The sequence below is a fragment of the Phyllostomus discolor genome, chromosome 3, assembly GCF_004126475.2.
Source record: "Phyllostomus discolor isolate MPI-MPIP mPhyDis1 chromosome 3, mPhyDis1.pri.v3, whole genome shotgun sequence".
NCBI classification, from domain to species: domain Eukaryota; kingdom Metazoa; phylum Chordata; class Mammalia; order Chiroptera; family Phyllostomidae; genus Phyllostomus; species Phyllostomus discolor.
In genome coordinates, this window is record NC_040905.2 from 60,644,180 (window position 1) to 60,664,253 (window position 20,074).

At 32.8% G+C, this 20,074-nt stretch overlaps 1 protein-coding gene across 5 annotated transcripts in view; it reads right to left on the minus strand.

The window, feature by feature from the left end:
• The window catches only part of FAM172A (family with sequence similarity 172 member A), a 410,616-nt gene that overhangs the window by 238,517 nt on the left and 152,025 nt on the right, over positions 1 to 20,074 (minus strand). For all 5 annotated transcript variants that reach the window (XM_028531429.2, XM_028531422.2, XM_036020535.1 and 2 more), the window contains one exon: positions 7,873 to 8,091. In XM_028531429.2, coding sequence (XP_028387230.1) covers positions 7,873 to 8,091 — 219 coding nt within the window. The remainder of the gene's footprint in view (positions 1 to 7,872; positions 8,092 to 20,074) is intronic.

Below are 20,074 nucleotides of genomic sequence, written 5' to 3' on the forward strand. Positions count from 1 at the left end.
ATTTCTCACTACATGTTTTTTGTCTTATAAAATGTAGTTATTTCTCATATAATGTTATTTATGACACTATATAATTTATTTTAAAAGAAGTATTTAAATTTTTTGTTTTAATTCTTTTTCATAAAAATCAGCAGGTGTAATACCTATTGACAAAAACTGTATAGTTATATTAATAATGTTTAAGCACGTACAACAGCAATCAAGGTTGAGCTACAATGGAAGGATGTGCACAGCCCACATGCAGGGGGAGCACCTGGAGTGCCGCGCTTGGGTGTCCAGGGCGGGTGCTGTGCTACTAGACCCTACAGTATCCCTACTATATAAGGTCACTCTACCAAGCCTGGGAAACATAATAGTTCTACCTAATACATAGAAAGAAACACAGGGAGGCTGCCTACATGAGGAGAAAAAGAAGTATTTCCCAAATGAAAGACAGAACAAAACTCCCAAAAAAGAACTATGCAAATGGAGACAAGCAATCTACCAGATGCAGAGTTCAAAACACTGGCTATAAGGATGCTCGATGAACTCAGGGAAAGAATAGATGAATTTAGTGAGAACTTCAACAAAGAAATAGGAACACAAAAATAAAACTAGAAAATATAAAAAAGCAGTCAGAAATAAAGAATACATAAATGGAAATAAAGAATATGTTACAGGGAATCAACAACAGAGTTGATGAAACAGAGGATCACATCAGAGATTTGGAAGAAAAGGAAGTAGAAAATACCCAATAAGAACAGTAAAAAGAACCAAAAAAAAAAATAAGGCTAATATAAGTAGCCTCTGAGACAACTTCAAGTGTACCAACATTTGCATCTTGTGGGTGTTGGAACAAGAGAGATAGCAAGGAATTGAAAACCTACATGAAAAAATAATGACAGAAAAATTCCCTAACTTGGTACAGGAAATATATAAGTCCAGGAAGCACAGAGAGCCCTAAACAAGAGGAACCCAAAGAGGCCCACCCCAAGACACATCATAATTAAACTGCCAAAGGTTAAAGACAAAGAGAGAATCTTAAAAGCAGCAAGTAAAAAGAAGTTAATTACCTATGGGGAGCTCTCATATGACTGTCAGCTGTTTTCTCAACAGAAACTCTGAAGGCCAGAAGGGATGGGCAAGAAATATTCAAAGTGATGAAAAGCAAGGACTTATAACCAAGATTATTCTATTCAACAAAAGCTATCATTTAGACTTGAAGGACAGATAAAGAGCTTCCCAGACCATCAAAAGCTAAAGGAGTTCATCACTACCAAACCAGTATTAAATGAAATGTTAAAGGGTCTTCTTTAAGAAGAAGGAAAACAAGATAAATATATATGAATAGTAGAATAGTAATAAGTGCATATCTATCAACAAGTGAATCTAAAAACCAAAAGGAACAAACAGGCAGAACAGAAACAGACTCATTGATACAGAAAACATTTTGACAAATGCCAGATGGAAGGAGTGTTGGGAGCAGGGGGCGCTGGGTAAAAAAAATGTGAAGGGATGATTAAGAGCTACAAATTGATAGTTACAGAATTGTCATGAGGATGTAAAGTACAGCATAGGAAATACAGTCAATAATACTGTAATAACTGTGTATGATATCAAAAGGATACTATATTTACTGGGATGATCACTTAGTAAGTTATACAATATCTAATCACTGGGTTGTATATCTGTTACCCATAAATATTGTCTGTCAACTGTAATTGAAAAAATAAAAAAGTTAAAATAAGTGTTTAAGCATGTAAACATATCCCAAGACATAAAGGTTTGTGAAGCATCAATTATAAACCATTTAGGAAAAAATTCATTCAGTCGTAATTCTCTCCATATTTCCCAAGAAAAATGTAGTATGGAGAGAAGAGAAAGGAGGGGGATATAATGAAAAGTAGATACTCCATTGGTTGTTCTCATACATAGTAATTTACCTCATCGATTCCTTACAACAGCCTAGTAGCTCTGATTATCACTATTTTACAGATGAAGAAACTGAAACTCAGAGAAGAGTGGTGACTTACCCAAAGTCACAGCTTATAACTGACAGAAGATTATAGCTTGTTTGAAGTTATACTGTATTAAGTGGAACAGCTGGTATTCAATCTCAGGTCTATAAGACTGCACTTTTAATCTCACCTCTATACTATCTCTTCACAATGGGTATGATTCTGAAAGTTATTCAGACACTAAAAACAGGAAATAAAAACAGTTATCATGATCTGCCTTCAATGACTAAAGGTTTTAATTAAGTTCATCTGGAAAAATGCAAAGGCTTTGGAATATAGAAAATATTTAAATAATATATATATTCTTATGTTGATTACAAAGTTATATTATTATTAAGCTAGCCCGTTCTTTTTTCTCTCCAGTTATATTTTAAAAGATTTTGAGCTAAGGATAAAAAGTGGAAGAAAGAAAAGATGTAGTTTAATTGGGGTATACAGTTTCTGAGGAAAGCAAAATCCAATTTGAACAGCAGCAGCCCCTTGTGGTCTAAGGGGAAAAATAGTGTTATTTATAATTAAAGGGGTGGAAATATGTTTTTAAAAAGAATATATGTACATATTTAGCCATTTGACTCAGTTCTCAACCCGACACATTAAAAAACAGATGCTTTAAAAAATGATCTGTTGGCAAGATGCTTGTTAAAATTTTATCTGTTGAAATATTAAAATTCATTATGAATTAATTAACACATTATATAAAAATAAAATGTTTTTGTTTCATCGTTTTACAAAGTACTATAACCAGTGGTGATTAACACTGGAAATTTTGTGTATCTTGGTATGTGTTGCTCAAAAAACCTAAATTTATAGGATTACCACTGAATTGATGACATTTTCTGTCTTCACTCTTGAATTCAGTTGGCAGATGTTTTCAAGAACAAAAAATTCCATCTTATTACACAACATATTAAGCAAGTTTTCCTGTCAGGCATGTCTGACATGATGTTTATTGCCTACACCAAATCAATCCCCTTAATAAACCATAATATATGCCAGAAAGTGCATTATTTCCTATTTAAGGAAAGTTGCCACATGAAACGGTAGGTACTTTGATCTCTCAAGCTCTGCACCTAATGCATTAGAAATGTGCTACATAACCCAATAGTTAGTCATATCTATTTATAATCATTTAGAAGTAAAATTATGCTTTGCTAATGTTAAAGTTTTAGACATGGATTCTATTTTATTTCTCCTTGTGCATACTAAATAGTTGTGAAAATTTGAAAGGAGATTTTGACTACTTACTAGATTCCAGAGAAAAAGAAAATTCAAATACTTGTATATACTAGGAAAAGAAAATGGTTCCAGAGATTAAACAATCATTGACTGTAACATACATAAATTGAATTTGCTCACTGAAACACTAGATACAAATGACTCCAGTGGCATTAGCACAGAAGAGAAGAGGTACAGAGAAGACAGGGTATTTATCAGCTTTCACCAATATTTTGGGCATCACCCAAGTAAGAACATCAAAAATATTTTTTTAAAGAAAGCTTCAGTTTATCAAAATTGTCTGTTTCTGAACATTGCAAAAATTCACATAAATGCTGAAAAAAATCAGTCAGAAAACTAGACATATCTTGCATGTTAAGGAGTAAGATTTTGTGATGGATGTCAACAGGCAATCAATCCTTAAATATTTGAGTATCTTCAATGTGTAATGCCAGGCTCTGTCAAGATTCCTATTCTGTAAATGTCTCCTCCACATTTAAATTTTTACTTGTGTGGCCATAGAATTGCCTTCTCCCCTCCACTTCTACCATATTTAAAAAGTGGTCTGGGTCTAATTATCCTTCTTCTTTACTTTCTAACACCATAGCCCACAACTAAGTCTCTTAGGGTACAGATATTAAAGCATTTCCAACCCAGTACTTCATAGACTGCTCTCAAATCACTTTTGCTTATATTCCACCTATATAAAATATAAAGAACTATAAAGTTCTCTTAATTGATCTTCTGCCTTAGTCAGAGTACTTAACTTCTTATGATCCAGTTTGATACCAAAATAACCCTCATTCCTATGCTGCAGGTCACATTATCTATGTATCTTTAGACTAAAGTCCAGTCTTTTTGCTTTGGGATTTCCAGGGGATTGAATTCTAAGTGTGTGGGTTTAGCATCAGTTCCTCACTTCATCACAGCATGCTCTGCATTATTGTAAAAACTGGCTCATATCTGCTGATTAGTAAGGATTGACATGCAATCCCAAAATCCATAAAGCATGTTCAAAGATCTAGAGTATTGTGGAGAGATCATGTGGAAAGATAGGAGAGATAAATTGGTAATTATGAAATAAAAACACAAGCAATGTTTCAAGATTGCACATGACAAATTCCATGTAAATTAACTAATCATAATAACTTCTAAGAATCATAGTAAGGAGAGGTCACTGATTGTAGTGAGAGGAAAATGTGTTATATCACTGGGTACTATAAAATGGATAGAATTTGGATTAAGGGAAAGAACCAGAAGCAAAGTTACAGATCACATAAAGCACAAAGTATATAAAGGGTAGAGCGAGTACAGTAGTCTGGATGTATTATTATCAGCAAGTATGTAAAAAGCAGCATTGGGTCAGCATAAAATATTTCCATTTTCATCCATAATTTTATCACCAAGATGATAGAGCTAAAAAGAAAAACAGAATATTTGACTTTTATATATTCAGATGAAAATGTATAGATCAGTCAAGGTATCAAATACATCTTGACATACTTTTTATCATTCATTTTTGGAATGTATTCTCAGCCACTGGGTTGGGGTAGGGGACCAGCAATGAAAATCAAGTAGTATACTTTAATAATGAAGGACATATTTTAAAAAGCAGTAGTGATTTGGAATTTTAATCCTGGCTCCAATACATTATTAAATAAAAATTTATTGTGAAGGTTCTGCTCTACAAATATTCATCATGAAGGCTCTGTTCTAGGCCCTGGGGATGCGGCAGTTAGCAAAACAGACTGAGTGTCTGTGCTCACGAAGCTTACATTAAGTGCTATGTGAACTTGGAAAAATTAGTATGTTTTAATCTACAGTCCACTCATCTGTAAAATTAGATCAAGATTAGTGATCCTCTTAAAAGAGAAAAAATATATTTTAATATACAAGGTCTGGCACAAATAGCACCCCTTTTTTATTACATAAAAATCTTTTATTACAAAATCATAAGCATGTAATTCTCTAACATAACAATATCACACCCAAGCACACCATTTTAGGTGAAATGTTCAAATTGCTGTCCATCTCATGTGAGACACTCACTTACCCTACCAACTGCACTCAATACTGGACCCTGTATAATATAATATATCATTTATTTATATATTATAAATATCTATTCTGTTTTGTAACAGGCATTTAATAGTGTCTATTAAATGATAACTGGTTAAAATCTATATAATAATTGATATAGTTTATTATATCATTATTTTATGATAATTGGTTTAGTTTTCATATTTCAGATACATACTTTGTTTTCAACCAATTAGAACAATGTGGTAAAAAAGAAAAAAGAGCAAGAATGTCTGTTTTCAAGACTTAGTTCTACTATTTATTAGTTATGTGATCCCAGACAAAAATGGACCATCTGTGCAGCAGTTTCCTTAACTATAAAATAAGAATAAAATTATTTGATCCACCTATCTCATATGGTTGTTCCAAAGACTAACTGATAAATTTCAAAATGTAAAGGTTTAAGAAGTATATAAACAAAAGTTAATTTATCCCCATCACACCCATTGCTCTGTGTATGAACATTACAGCCCCTTGTTATTTGGAGATATGTAGAGGGAAGGAGAGTGCAAGAAGAATTCACTTCTCAAGTAGATCAAAATTATCTAAGAATTAAAGCACTGTACACAAAATGAAGCATTCTTCTCTTTCCTACTATAGGATCATCCCTTACTATACAGGAATATGTTTGAAGACTATCAGCTTAGCTGCTATTCTGAACAATTCCAGAAGATTTTAAGAGAAAGGTGTTTATCAAAAAAAATAGTATTTCATAACTGAAACTACAGGGTTTAAAGTTGTATTATCTACATGAGTCTATTTTTGTATTTTAGCCCTTTTGATGGGGAAAGGAAGAAACGGGCAAAAAGACATGATAAGGAAAGAAGTAAAAATGGTCAAGTGTAAAAGAGATAAAAGATTTAAAGAAAATGACAAAGGGAAAGACAGCAGATCTTAACAATGAAGAAACCTAAAAATTTTTTTCCTTTAGTGTAAGAAAAAAAAAAAACAGATGTGAAAAATAGAATAAAGCAAATGCACACATATAAGAGAACAAAAGAAAAAATCAAAGTGATGGTGGCAAGATAAAGACAAAAGAGAAAAGGAGAGATAAAACCTACCACACGACAGATGTCAGAAATAGATGCTTAATCTGTACATATAATAGGCAAATACAAGAAACTGTTTTAGAAGAAATAAAAAAATGCACAAAACCACTTTGTGTGCATTTTACATAGGCACGTGTAACTTCCAATGATTTATATACTTAAAAAAACTTTATACAATTTTTATTTGAAATCTGGATATTAGAGTTTTGTTTTGTTTTTAAACTGTCTTAAAATGGTGGTTGACAGATTGAGTCATATAAGAGAAAGCTGAAGACTACCAATAGAGAAGACGGTAACAAAATGACCTGATGGAGTCATAGGAAAGAAAAGCAGTAACATAACTACATTAGAACAAGCAAGCTACTTACTGATTCCAAGCCTAACTGCTTTTGTTTTTCAAATAATATATTAAATAATGAGGTGCTTTTCAGAAATTTACAAATTATAATCTGACAAACTTCTGCTTGACTCATTGTTTGGGGTATTATTGGTCAAGAACACATATTTTTGGGTCTTGAAAATTGATATGTGGCTTTTATTCCTACTTACCTCTCATAACTTACTCAGCAGATTGATCTATAATAATCAAATGTCTTGAATATGTGGAGCACGATTCCCAAAAGTATAGTGATTATGCCTTGAACTAGAAGTATATTAAAAAAGTAGCTTTGAAAGCCATGTATTTCTCCTCAAAGATGGTATAAAATATTTTATTAATGAACTTTTAAAGTAAATGTAAAAATAGCTCACACCGAATAATCTCAAACTTTACTACTATCTTACAGTATAATTTATAAAATGTTAATTATCCATGTTTAAATGTTCTGAATTGCTCACTTTTGAAGAACATATCAATTTACTACTTTACATACCCTGTAGCATATTTGACATGCTTTACTATTAAATTATATTTCCAGTATCCATAATAAGAGCTTTGAAAACTGCATGAGCCTGTCTCATATATATAATACACAGTATATATCAAGCAGAATGTGTCAAAGTGCAAATAAAACTGTTGTGCCCCCGCAGAATCAGAACTCCTTGGGCAGCGCTGCTATAATGACTTCATGCTGCTAGCATTACAAAGTGCAGAGGTTCACTGGGTAAGAAAAGAGCAAAGGACAGAGTTCCCTCATTACACTATCCCTAAACTATTCCAGCTTAAATATTTAAGATATGAATTACTCTTCCTCACTTCCATCTGCCTTTAGAAGTTAAGCTGAGACACCGTGGATGGATGATTGCTCACAAGAAAACAATGCACTAAAACTATCACCACTCAAGAGGAAGACATGTTTTCTATGAGGCATTTTTAATTGCTTTTAAGGCATACAAAATGGGACACTGACATAAGAATAATGTATTTGTAATTTTGAATAAAAACAGAGTATTTTCATTCAGGTAGTACCCACAGAAAATAAATGGTTAAAAAGTTAAGAATGAACAGCTTCATCAAAAAAATAAACAAAATAATGTATATGAAATAAAATATAAAGAAAATAATGAACAGAAGTAATAATCTTATCACTTACTCTGATATACAACTGCATCATTTCTTTTTCTCTTTGAGGGTTCCGATACTTCTCATAGAAATCACGCCGCTTTTTTGTTTCTTTAGAAACTTTATCTTTTCTTTCCCGTTTTTCTGCTGGTTCATCTGAACAATCAGAAGATGGCTGTACATGTATCTTTGGCTTCTCTACTTCAATATAGTTTTCATTGGGATTCAGAACTATTACTCCATATCCTTCCTGTTTTGAAAGAAAAGAAGACAGCAAAATTTAATCATAGGAACCACTTCAATTAAGAAAAAGTTCTTAAAGTTCCATAAGTTATTTAATATATTTATATATTCATTAAAATATTCCTTCATAAAAAGTTTTAATTTTTCCAAGAGAAAGTCATTTAAAATTGTTTGCCTGCATTGGATATGTAAATAAGCATAGATTACCTAGCAGAACAAAAAGATATAACTGTAACATAAACATTATAAAGTTTACACTTAAAAAATTACTTCGGATCTTCCAGAACCCCTAAATCATTGAAATTATAAAAGTACATTTTCAAGCCACATTAATATTTATAATATATACTTTGAGAAAATAACCTCCTTGAAAGTAAGTTTACAATACAAAAAGAATTCTGTCAAATTTTTCTCTCCTTTGAAATGTGTGCTTTAATAACATTTTAGAATTTGTTTGAATGATGAAAAAGAATAAATATAATCTAACATTTACATATGTACATTATCATATGTATATCATCAGAATTTCATATGTATATTATCAGAAACATACATATAGTGTCTACCTGTACACCCTGGATTTTTTTCACCTCCCTGCTTTTTCACAAGGACACACACATCATAAAACAAAGTGAATTAATGTCTTAGCACAATGTATGAAAGCAACTCTTTAACCCTGAAATTGCTTTCATATTTTAACTACCATATAATTTTCTCTTTATAAAGAACTATTATTACCAGTAAATAAGTTCCAAAGTTTAAAATGCAGCTTACTGAGCTATTAAACCCTTTTGAAAGTTCTTCTGTCTGATTTAATTCTAGCAAGGCAAACATTTCTATAGTTATAATTAAGAAAACTTTGGTATTTACATTTTTATAACTCATGGAATATCCTGTGAGAAATAGAAATGGGTAAACAATTACCACTGACAAACATGAATAACACAAACTTTTAAAAGTATTACGTATCTTGTCTTTTCTATTAAATTCTATTCTAAGGGTGTCCCAATTTTGCCTTGTACATTCTTATAAGGTCATATTTAAAACATATACTATATTATGATAAAAATATCAGAACTACAAAAAAAATAAAGCTTTAACAAATCATCCTTACTTAAAAAATATATATATGTTTCCAAAACTGTTACTGTAGAATCTTCTTTGTTCAAAATTTAATTATTTTTGGCAAGGTAATCATAACATGATTTTAAAAAACCCAATAGCAGTAATAATAGTACAGACTCAATTATCTTATTTTTAAATATGCTACACTGCTGTATGCACTGGGTTTTTTAAACAGCCGGTTTCACAAACTATGTACAAAATTCACTGTGATTGTTTCAACTCCTCCTCCCCAAAGGCCCAATAATATCATTGTCTAAAAGTATGATATGGTTCAGAGATTTTGAAGATCACTGCAGATCGATGAAGATCATTGCTTTTAGTGACAGGGCTGTTAATTAAGATAGAGTCGTCTTACATAAATAAAAACTACATAATAATAGGTACCAAACTGATTAACAAAATACCACATAATCTTCAATACATGTTTGAATAAAACTTTTAGAAAAATACCTCTTTCATGAAATCCTTATCAAATACTTTACAAGATTTTAAATTTAAATGTTCTACAGCAAAGCACAAGTGAGGTTTTCTTTTTTTTTAAGTTTCTTAGCTGGTAAGTCAAAGTTTTACCAACAAAAGATATTTTATTTGGTCCTGTTTTATTCTAATCTGTATAGCTATTCAAAAGTCTTGTAATTCATTGTAATCACTGTCAGGTAGACAGATTGTCACTTGGTGATTTTCTACAGTTGGACACACTTGACTAGTTATTAAAATCACATTTGAAGGAAGTTCCTACCCCTCTTCCTTGTGCCTCTTACAACTTTTCACGCCCTTCTCAAATTTCAGCTATAACTTCTCCTCCCACCAAAAAAGTAAGTTAAAGAACACTGTTGCACTCTGCTAAACAGGGTGAAATGGAGGCATTCAGTACAATGTCTCTGGTGTAAGGAACGTAGTCAAAAAAGGTCACCGGAGGCCAAAAAGAAAATTGCCTCCTTACTAGATTCTGTACCGTGAGTAAGTGGTCTCCTGTCATGTTTCCTCCCTGCCTTCTCTGAGAGAATTGAGCTTTCAGCACACACATTCACACACCCCCTCATAGTTACATGTGAATTAGAGAGGAAAATAGTGATATGTTACATTTTCACGATCATTTTAAAAATTTAAACACAAGATAACAAAGTGGGGCTTCAATGGACTGATAATACATTAGCATCATCTTTGCAAAAAGAATAAATTCCAAATAAAGGTAAACTCTTCAGACAAAATTTATAGTCACCAGAATTACAACTCCTACCCTAATTTATAATTTAATCACTAGGAAGAATATTTTGATAATATCAGGTTTATTAGGCCGAAATTTATACTTCAATTTTGGAAATCATGTACTAGAAAATTATTGTGCCTATTTGATTTTAAATGGACTCTGCCATTGATGTGTCCCATCTAAATAAGTATAAAAACAGACACACATAAATCATCAAAGAAGTAGTATTTATCTAAGTTATTGATTAGTAACTGAAAATTACATGAACTCATTTGTCCAATTTTATAAAGACACAATGTCAATTTTTCACTGAGGCACCAACCGATGAAAAATGATTCTATTTTAAAATCACCACTGTATAAATCAATTAAAGAATTTTTATTATTTAGATTTCAACAATGAATGTTTCTCTTTAAACACCTGAATTATTTAGAAAATACTTTATCACTTAGGTATTTCATACTGCCAATTTAATTAAGGAAATAACAATCAAGAAATATTCAGGAACACTTTCTGCAGAAATGAGAGCTAATTTTAATAAATGTCTTTGTTGAAAATTCAATTACCATCCCATAAAAATCTTACATTTTTCAATTAAAATTTACCTGATAAATTAATTAATGCAATATTCACAAAGACCATTCATAACCACTTTGCAATGAGTAGGAAATAGCTAAGCAACAAAACAAAGTTAACTATTTCTGTGCTCTAATCACAGATATGCAGTAAAACTTCATCTTCTCCTCCTTTGCCATCATATACAAACACTGTCAAACAAATTTCTTTATATAATAAAGCTATGAGATTTTCTCCATGTCAACATTAAGATATGGAAACCAAGGAGTCAAATCAAATAGTCAAAGTAAAGCAAAGCAGACGACATACCAGAAGTTAAATTTAACCATTTTAGGAGAAGAATATTAATTTACACCTTTAAAAAGTCAGAATAAATACCATTCTTTGTAATCCTAGTAACTCAATCAGTATAAACAGAAATAAGTGAAAAAAGATCCTACTTTGACCTCAACTAAGTACCCATAAACTTTTATAAAACTACTCTATAAAATCTGGTATCAAATACAGTATCATAAAAGAACTGTGCATTGGCATTCTAACAAGAAAGGCCTCTACTACTAATGCTTAGAACCTTAAACATCTTATATAAGTATTCCTTTTATATTTAATTATTCCTTAAGAATGCTAAATTTCTCATAAGATGAAATGTTAGGTCATTTAAAATATACATGGAGACTTATCTTTAACATGATAGAATGATCAAACTGATTATCTTTAACACTGTACAAGTAATAAATAAAACCTCTGGCATCTTTCATAATGATCTACCCAAATCAATTCCCAATATCCAACATTTTAAGAGACAAAGCATACATTAAGTTGTTAATTAACTCACGGTTGATCACACAGTCTAGTAGAAGATCAAGAAAGTAATAATGAGGACAAATAGTGGTAAAAGTAAGCTTTATCTCTTTAATTTATCTCATTGCATTTTTCTATCTAACTGATCTAACTGTAGCTTCATTTCATATGGGTGTTTATAAGGTATAAACCATAGGATCTTAGTCAGAAATCCTCAAAATTTTATAGTTAGACATAGCATTTTATTCAGCATAAGTAGTTGCTGTGATTTAACAGAATACACAGTCTTGTCAGGCCTTCTTTACTTTCAAGTCTATAGATGCACTTACTAATAAATAATAGTTCATTTATCACTCAATCGACAAATGTGGCTGAGGTCAGAGAGGTCTAAAACAGACAGGTGATGCCAAACACAAAGAACCAAGAGGAACTCCTGCTAAAGAAACGAAATCAGCACAGAAACATACTATCAGAAGATTCTACAACTAGATATAATTTTTAAATGCCTGACCAAAAATAGAATGGCATTTGAAGCCAAGAAACCTTGCTAAAACGGAAGATTTATCCAAGTTAATTTATCTAATAACTACCAATTATAAAGAAAATTAAAAACAGGAGAAAATTCTACCTCTTTTCAAATCTCTTGTGGTTGGCTAAATAAAAAATCAGCTGAAAGTACTCAGCTCTGCATATAACCTCAATACTACTGCAAGCCACATGTGACCAAAGGGGTCAGGAGCCAGAGTAGAATCCTTTTGAGCTATAGAACTCTCCGTTTTGGTTAGGCAAGGCTCTGCAAGAGATCATTTTACACACAATTTATCAATCATATTTTTCAAGTTCAGCATTCTATCTACTTGGGTTGAAAGAAGATAGGTGCTCGTCCTCAAGGGAAATGAAACCCAAAGTGTCTTATCTATAAACTATATCTACCCGTGGTTAAAATAGACAAACCACTGTCCATTCATCTTTTCTGAAAGATATATGTTGTGTTTATTTCATCTTTTTCACAAGAATGGTACGTATAAGTCACTGTTGCACATCCTAGGTGCAACCGTGAGATGAGGTCATGACACCAATCAGAAGACACTAGTGAGCGTTAAAGTAAAACATAGTTGTTGGAGCTGCAGCTGTGCTTGAAAATGCCCCCTGCATTATTTCAGCAATTTTCTCAAGACGTGACCTGGACTGAAACGCCTGAAATGTCACTTGACTTCGTTTTGTGCTTCTTCTCAAGGTGCATTTAGGTAACAGCACCCTGCTAATATCTTGTAAATTGTTTGTCACAACCATGTTTCAAACTGTAGCTCCTTAGAGTCTAATGTATATTCCATAGTATAAAAATACCATTATATGGACCAACACAGGACTATCCCAATAAGTTAGTTTCCAACTTTAAATAGTTCATCAAGTTAGTAAGAAAAGAAAACATGCACAAAAGTTTTCAGAGGACCACCTGTTGTCTATATGTTTACATAGCACTTACTCATAAATCATAACACAGGGTAATTAATCAAGCTGTCAAAGAGAAGGTCAAAGGTTATATGGTAGAGTCAGAAGGTCATGCATGGGCTGATAGAGGTCAGGGTCACACTGCATTCCTCATATCAAGTTGGGATGAGAGACGGCCCAAGCAAACAAAAGTGAAAGCAGATGGAGAAGTGAGTGGATAAAAAAAAGAAGAAAAAGAAAATTTCACAAACAAAAGAAAAGTGAAAGAAGACTGTCAGCTGCCTTCAAGTAGAGAATAGAGGAGAAAAGAAACTGAAATGTGCTCAAAGGAGCTCAAGAACATAAAGAAATTACAATTTTATTAGTTAAATAAGTTGAATATAACTTTTCTTGGCCACTTTATTAGTGTACACTAAGCAATATTAGAAATATATGTTTGCTATTTTTACACCTTCCCTAGTTAGAGTGCTCAAGATAAATTAAGGTAAAGGCAAAGAGTTCAAGGAGAAAGTATGATTACAAAAAAAAAAACACAAAAAAACTTATGAGGGCTTTTTCTCTTTAATATTGTTTCAGGGTTATTAACACAGCTGCAAAAGTTTTAAGCTACAGATAGATAATTTTTGAGTAAGATATAAGGATATACACAAACATAAATGCATCATAAAGTCCTTTTGAATAACAAAACAGTTATAAAATATTCTATTATTACGCTGGCCTGAATTAGATGCAGAAAACTGTGCAAAATGAGCTGTCACCCTTGCTCAAAATCTTTGTTAATCTCATTTGAATGTTTGCAGCTTTATCAACACATGCATCAATGTCAGCCTCCTTGGTTACTGAACTGCTGTAGTTGGAAGAAGATATAATTAAAATGTTTTGGCACAGAAAAGGTGAAATTGTATCTTCCTTGTTCCCTCAGGAGTCTGTAAAACATGAAGGATATATTGACAACCACAACCCTTGTCTCCAGTTTCTGACATCCCAGGTCATCCAAGTGCTATTTATTTAGAACATTCACTTTGCACTTTACCCGTATTTTCACCTGCTCTGCTTCTTTTACAAGGTTTTAAAACATTATGTTTGAATTTCACAAATTTCTTTTCTAATCATCAATATCATATTAAAGCATTCTGTAAACCACAACAGCATTAAAAAATATTTACCATTCATTATGCAGGATGGAAATAAGCTTTAATGCAACATTATGAAATCTTTTATCTTCTTTGCTTCTCATTCTTATCAGAAGATAAAACATACACCCACACATTTACACATTAAACTAAAAACAAATAACAAGCTACAAACTGTGCCCAGTCAAGAGCAGATCAAAACTCCTTAAGTGGATACCGGGCAGCCTATAGACACACCTGCTCTATACAGTGGCCCAAGTGGACTTGGATGGGCAAATTTATCTTATGAAGTTTTACTGTTGTACCTTCTGGTTATACCTTCATGCTCAAGAGTGCTAAATAAAACTCCTATGTTCTCTTAACTTCTTATTAAAATCCATTATAAAATTGTATAATATCATAGCTATTGAGCTATAGCTGGTAGGAACATGTTTTTTCAAAATATTATCACTGTTACCAAGATACCACATGATATATGCTTAAAATTTTAAGTTACTCTTAAAACCTGCTTAAGAAACAATGGTATCTAAACACTTTATCTTAAATATGCCACTTTTCTTTTTTCCCAAATCAAATATTGTTCAAATATTCTGTTTTTTTAAAGATATTATCAGTGCTTTCTTTTCTTATGGTTCAAGTCCATAATGAATGACCCCACTATTCTCTGAGTCAATAATTCATGAAACACTGCTTCATACAATAAATATTTAATAAACAGCTACTATCTACCAAGCACTCCGCTAGGCACAGTGCTTTGCTATGAATCACCTTTTATTTTAGAACATTCCATTCAGTAGAAAATTCCAAATTGGAATTAAGGACTAATCCTAAAATGTCTATTTTATTCTTCAAGAGACAGAGGAATATAAAAAGGAAAAAAAGTATTACTGTAAATTTTCCTAAAACCACTCTAGCTAGACTTTCAAGGACAACTAACTCTAAATGATAAGCTATGTTTATGTTAAGAGTAGTATTACTCCATCAAAATGCAAATGTACTGCTTAGGTGTGTGTGTGTGTGTGGTGCGCGCACGTACAGTTGCACTGTATACAGTCAGACATTTTAACAAGTAAAATCATTTCATAATCTAAGGGAAAAGCTTCTATACACATCTATGTCCTAACAGGTGCAACTGAGTACAGCTATTGAATTTCCCTCCCCACAGTGACCTGTGTCAGAAGATCTTCTCATACTTCTTCTGCTAAATAATTTTAATTACTTATGAGTTATGGTTTCTTTGTAACCTTTTAAATGACTAACTCATTAAAATGCAAAAATATGCAAACATGATGTCACCGGGTCAAACGCTGTGTTGGATAAAATTATGGCTGTGAATGTCCCCCAAGAACATGAAATATTAATAATTTATACTGCTCATTAGAAGGCAAAAACTCTTTAAACAGATTTAGAGACAGATTAATTTTTTAATCCAAAATGCTACACTACCTCATGGTAGCAAATCTTTCTACCATCTGTGACCCTTTGGTATACATAAAACATATAAAAATTCATAACAGCTGAAAGTTTTTGCAATATAATCTGCATATTCAAGGAAAATGTCATAGGTACCTGAAAATATGGAGGTAAAGGACTTTGTTTTCAAAATACAAGTATTTACCAACTTTAATCACAACTTATTTCCCTTCAAATAGAATATAGTAGCAGCAAATAAGTGATAGAATGAGTCAACAAGTCTTACCTTGCAAACCCATATAGTGAGATAAACTGTCTTAAAAATAAATGTCACACTACAACTTCAAACCTTGTGTAGAAGTGTCTTAGGGAATAACAAGAAGTAATGAAATCATGTAATACAAAGTAGTATCATATATTTAAAGTTCAAACTGTCTCATGCCTGTGCTTCACAGTATCATGATGGTGCTGAAGCAAAGGGCAGGTGAAAGATCTCCCCCAACTATCAGTTGCTTTTAGACATCAAATGTTTTTACTTTAAAACATATGCACTAATTGTCAAATCTGTGCTATTTAGCCAAGAAACTAGTTTCCTAATGATCATGTTTTTCTGTCTCTTAAGCAATTTAAACCATCAAATACATTATTTACCACTATACAATTATAGAAATGTGTTCATCTAGTATCAGCCAGCCAGCAACAGAACTCCTTTAATGTGCACTTAATAATGTTCTTTACATTAATAATCTATTAGCGGCAAAAACTAGTGAACAAACAATCTTGACATGTGGTCTTTAAAAACCACACATGATTAGGTAATTCTAATTTTAAAATTCCTTCTTAAATATGTTTAAAGTAGGAAAAAAGCAGTATGTCCAACTGAGTTCTGATGTGAAATAATATTGAAGACAATTGTTAGGTGAAAGGGAAGGGTTAATGGGATTTTAAACTAATGAACACAGTGACACAGGGCTCTGAAGTAAGCCATGCATAGTTCTAAGCCAACCTTAGAATTTCAACCCTTCTAGCCCTGGCTTAGATAATACAGGCTCTACTAGAAATGTCAAGAATGTGAAGAGGCGTCTTTAGCCAAAAGGACACAACTTTAAGTACATAATGCTAGCTTACACTGGTTCGTTTATTCCCCTCTTCATTAGTGAGAAAATGGACTCTCGTAAATGCTTGTTAAAATCCCTACCTACCACTCCTCTGGTTAATGTGAGTGATCCATTTGTGTTCATTTCTGCCTGACAACGCTTACTGGAAGATTAATTGCCCCATGTCAAACTGTAGCAACCCTTGTCCCCTTCTCATTTCCTTTTCTCTTGCTGTTGAAGTAATAATGGACCTTGTCTTTTGTTTTAAGACTGGGATAGGAGAGAGTGAGTTTTTCTTCAGACGACTTTATGGAGTAGAGTTTGGTTGAATACTTATAAGATTTACCATGAAAAGAAAGCACATTGTCTTTTTTGCCCACTGTTTAACTTCACATATCTTGTTGTCTTTGTTTAGCCTTCATTCCTATATGAGCCCATTCTAAGAAAATCTACAAGTAACCTATACATGGCTGTCATTTTGAATTCTCTTACCTGGCGGATTTCAAAAACTTGGCACTATAACCCGCCCCCCACCCAAATTTTCCTTTACAAAGCCCACTGTCCCTTGCAAAAAAACTTTATTCAATAACATGTACAGGGGTGTTTTCAGAGAACTCCAAATTCTCATTCACATAATCATAAAGATAACCTTCTAGGCTCCAAAATTAAAAAAAAAAAAACCTACTTCGACAATAACATAAAACCCATAACAGCAACAAAACATCAGAAAAACAACACTTCTCTTGATTGGAATGAGCAAAAGGATATCACCGGACAAAGATATACTCCAATTCTCATTTTGCCTTTTGTTGGAACATTAAGGAGTTTTATGTTATCACAAACCTCAGAAACTACCAAGCAGAAAAGAAACCTTATTATGAGTAACTGGCAGTATCTCATTAAATCTTTCAATTGTCCAATTCGTCCACAGCAGACCTCCAAGAGACTTGTATATTCTACTCATGCAATTAACCAAACAAAAGATTTTAACCGCAGAGCATTCGGGAAATGTTTGGTTGAGGCTGAAGAAGTGAAATTATATTCCAGGGTTGGCCAGATGTCACAAGGGGTGATATGCATGTGCTCATTTCATCTGCAGCTTTGTGCTGGACCTGTCTATTTACAGCACTACAGCTAAGCACTCTGAAGGCCTATTCACTCATGAATCCTTTCAGAAAGTGCTGAAGCACCCCTTAAGCCCACTTAACTACCATTTTCACACACTCTCCCAGCTCTCCTTTTGTCCTTGCTTACATTACATCAAACACAGGAACAAAGCAAGAGAACAGAAACTCAGAGGCAGAGAATAGACCATCACAAATATTAATTTGAAAAGGTGTGAAGTGCAGAATCTGCTTTTATGCACAAGGACAACTGCATTTTTGTGTGGAGATTCTCTTAGCTGCAATAAGCTAGGTTTTCAGCCAAAGAGAGGCAAAGGACTCAAGTGCAATTATACACAGGGAACTGCTTCAAATCAAACATGCTCCGAACTGCTTTAGATCTATAGTGATAAAGACTTGGCAAGCACTATTAAATAGAAGCCCTATATCAGATGCAGAGTTCATAGGATGCATACCAAAGAGAATACAAAAAGAATACTTTTCACACAAAGTTAAAACTACAATTTCACTTTTATTCACTGCAAATAACACTTTAATACAATTTCTTTTATAGATCTTCGTAGCATAAACTATGATTCCTTAAAAGTGGTTTCAACTTATTTTTACTATATCTGTTCTACCATGCCAATTAGAAGGTCTATAGACCCTCTGAAAAACTCCAATGTGTCAAACAACCAGTCTGTTTAAAATATGTGATATTCAACCATACTTATTTGAGTGATCTGATTTCCTATTGGAAAGATTGTTACCTCATTCCTTTTGGCACTTGCAAAACCTCTCTGGAGCTTTTCATTGCTCGCCAATTTACAACTGTTCTAAATTCACTGATATAAACTTTATGAATAGCCTGAGCTCCACAAATGTCTCTTGAGAAACTGATAGAAATTCTGCCTTGTATAGTTCTTAGTAGATACTTAGCAAACTTCCTCTGTCCAAAAACTTTGGCTGATCTACAACCAGTCATTGTTTAAGTCTCAAAAACTTTACACCTTTTAAAATATGGTTTTAATCTGCATCATTCTCAGCCAGATCAATCGGATTCCATTATTGGTGCAACCGTCCGATTAAATTGAAATACTTACTACCGTTTCTTAATATGAAAATACCTGGTTCTTTTTATCACCACCTTCTGTCTGATTAAAAAATGCCATAAAACCTAATTGTAATTTAAATCCAGGCTGATTTGCAGGTGTCCTGGGGGTTACCAAATTATCGGAACATAACTGCCACTGCCGAGATCAAAACACTGCACAGCACGCCAGCAACTTCATGGGCTCACAGCCACTCAATGGGGAGCGGCCTCCTCACAGGCTTTATGATGAAATACAAAAACAGCCAGCCGGAATCTATATCTTAGTCAGACCTGAAGAAAATGTTGCCCCCTTACCCTCCCCCAAAATGCATACACACATACAATTACTGATAATCTGCTACACTGGCAGGGACGTGGTGGGGTTTGCTAACATTAACTGCAAACAGTCTTTTGACAGAAAATACGACTAGTCACCGGGTGTCCAGTAATGGTTAAATGAATGCCATGTTATTATCTACCACACATATAGAACAAAATAAAAAAGTAGAATAAATTTCACATGCTATTTGCCACTACAGAACTATCATTCAATTGTTCAAAATGCACTTTAAAACAATGCAGTGAATGATTATAATAATTAGGTAGGCATTAGGACTAAAACAAAGTATGTAATGATTACTTATTAAAGAAAATATAACATTATATCATATTCATATTCATGATCAGATCCTATTTTCTTCATATAACATACTTTAATAACAACATGACATTTAGCCAAAGGAGACTATATAAAAGTATCTTTTTACACAAGAAGAGGGGAAGAAAATCTTCTAAACCAACAAAACACAAAAACTGTACCATGGAGTTAGCACTGTTTTCAATCAACTATCCTCTCTAGTCACAGTGTAGTACAATTATCCCTGTAAAGCTCAGGGACATTATCATCAGAGCTGGTCTCCAATGTTCTTACTTCTCACAGGTACCATGCAGCTAAACTTTTTTCAGAATATGTATTTCAGGAGAATG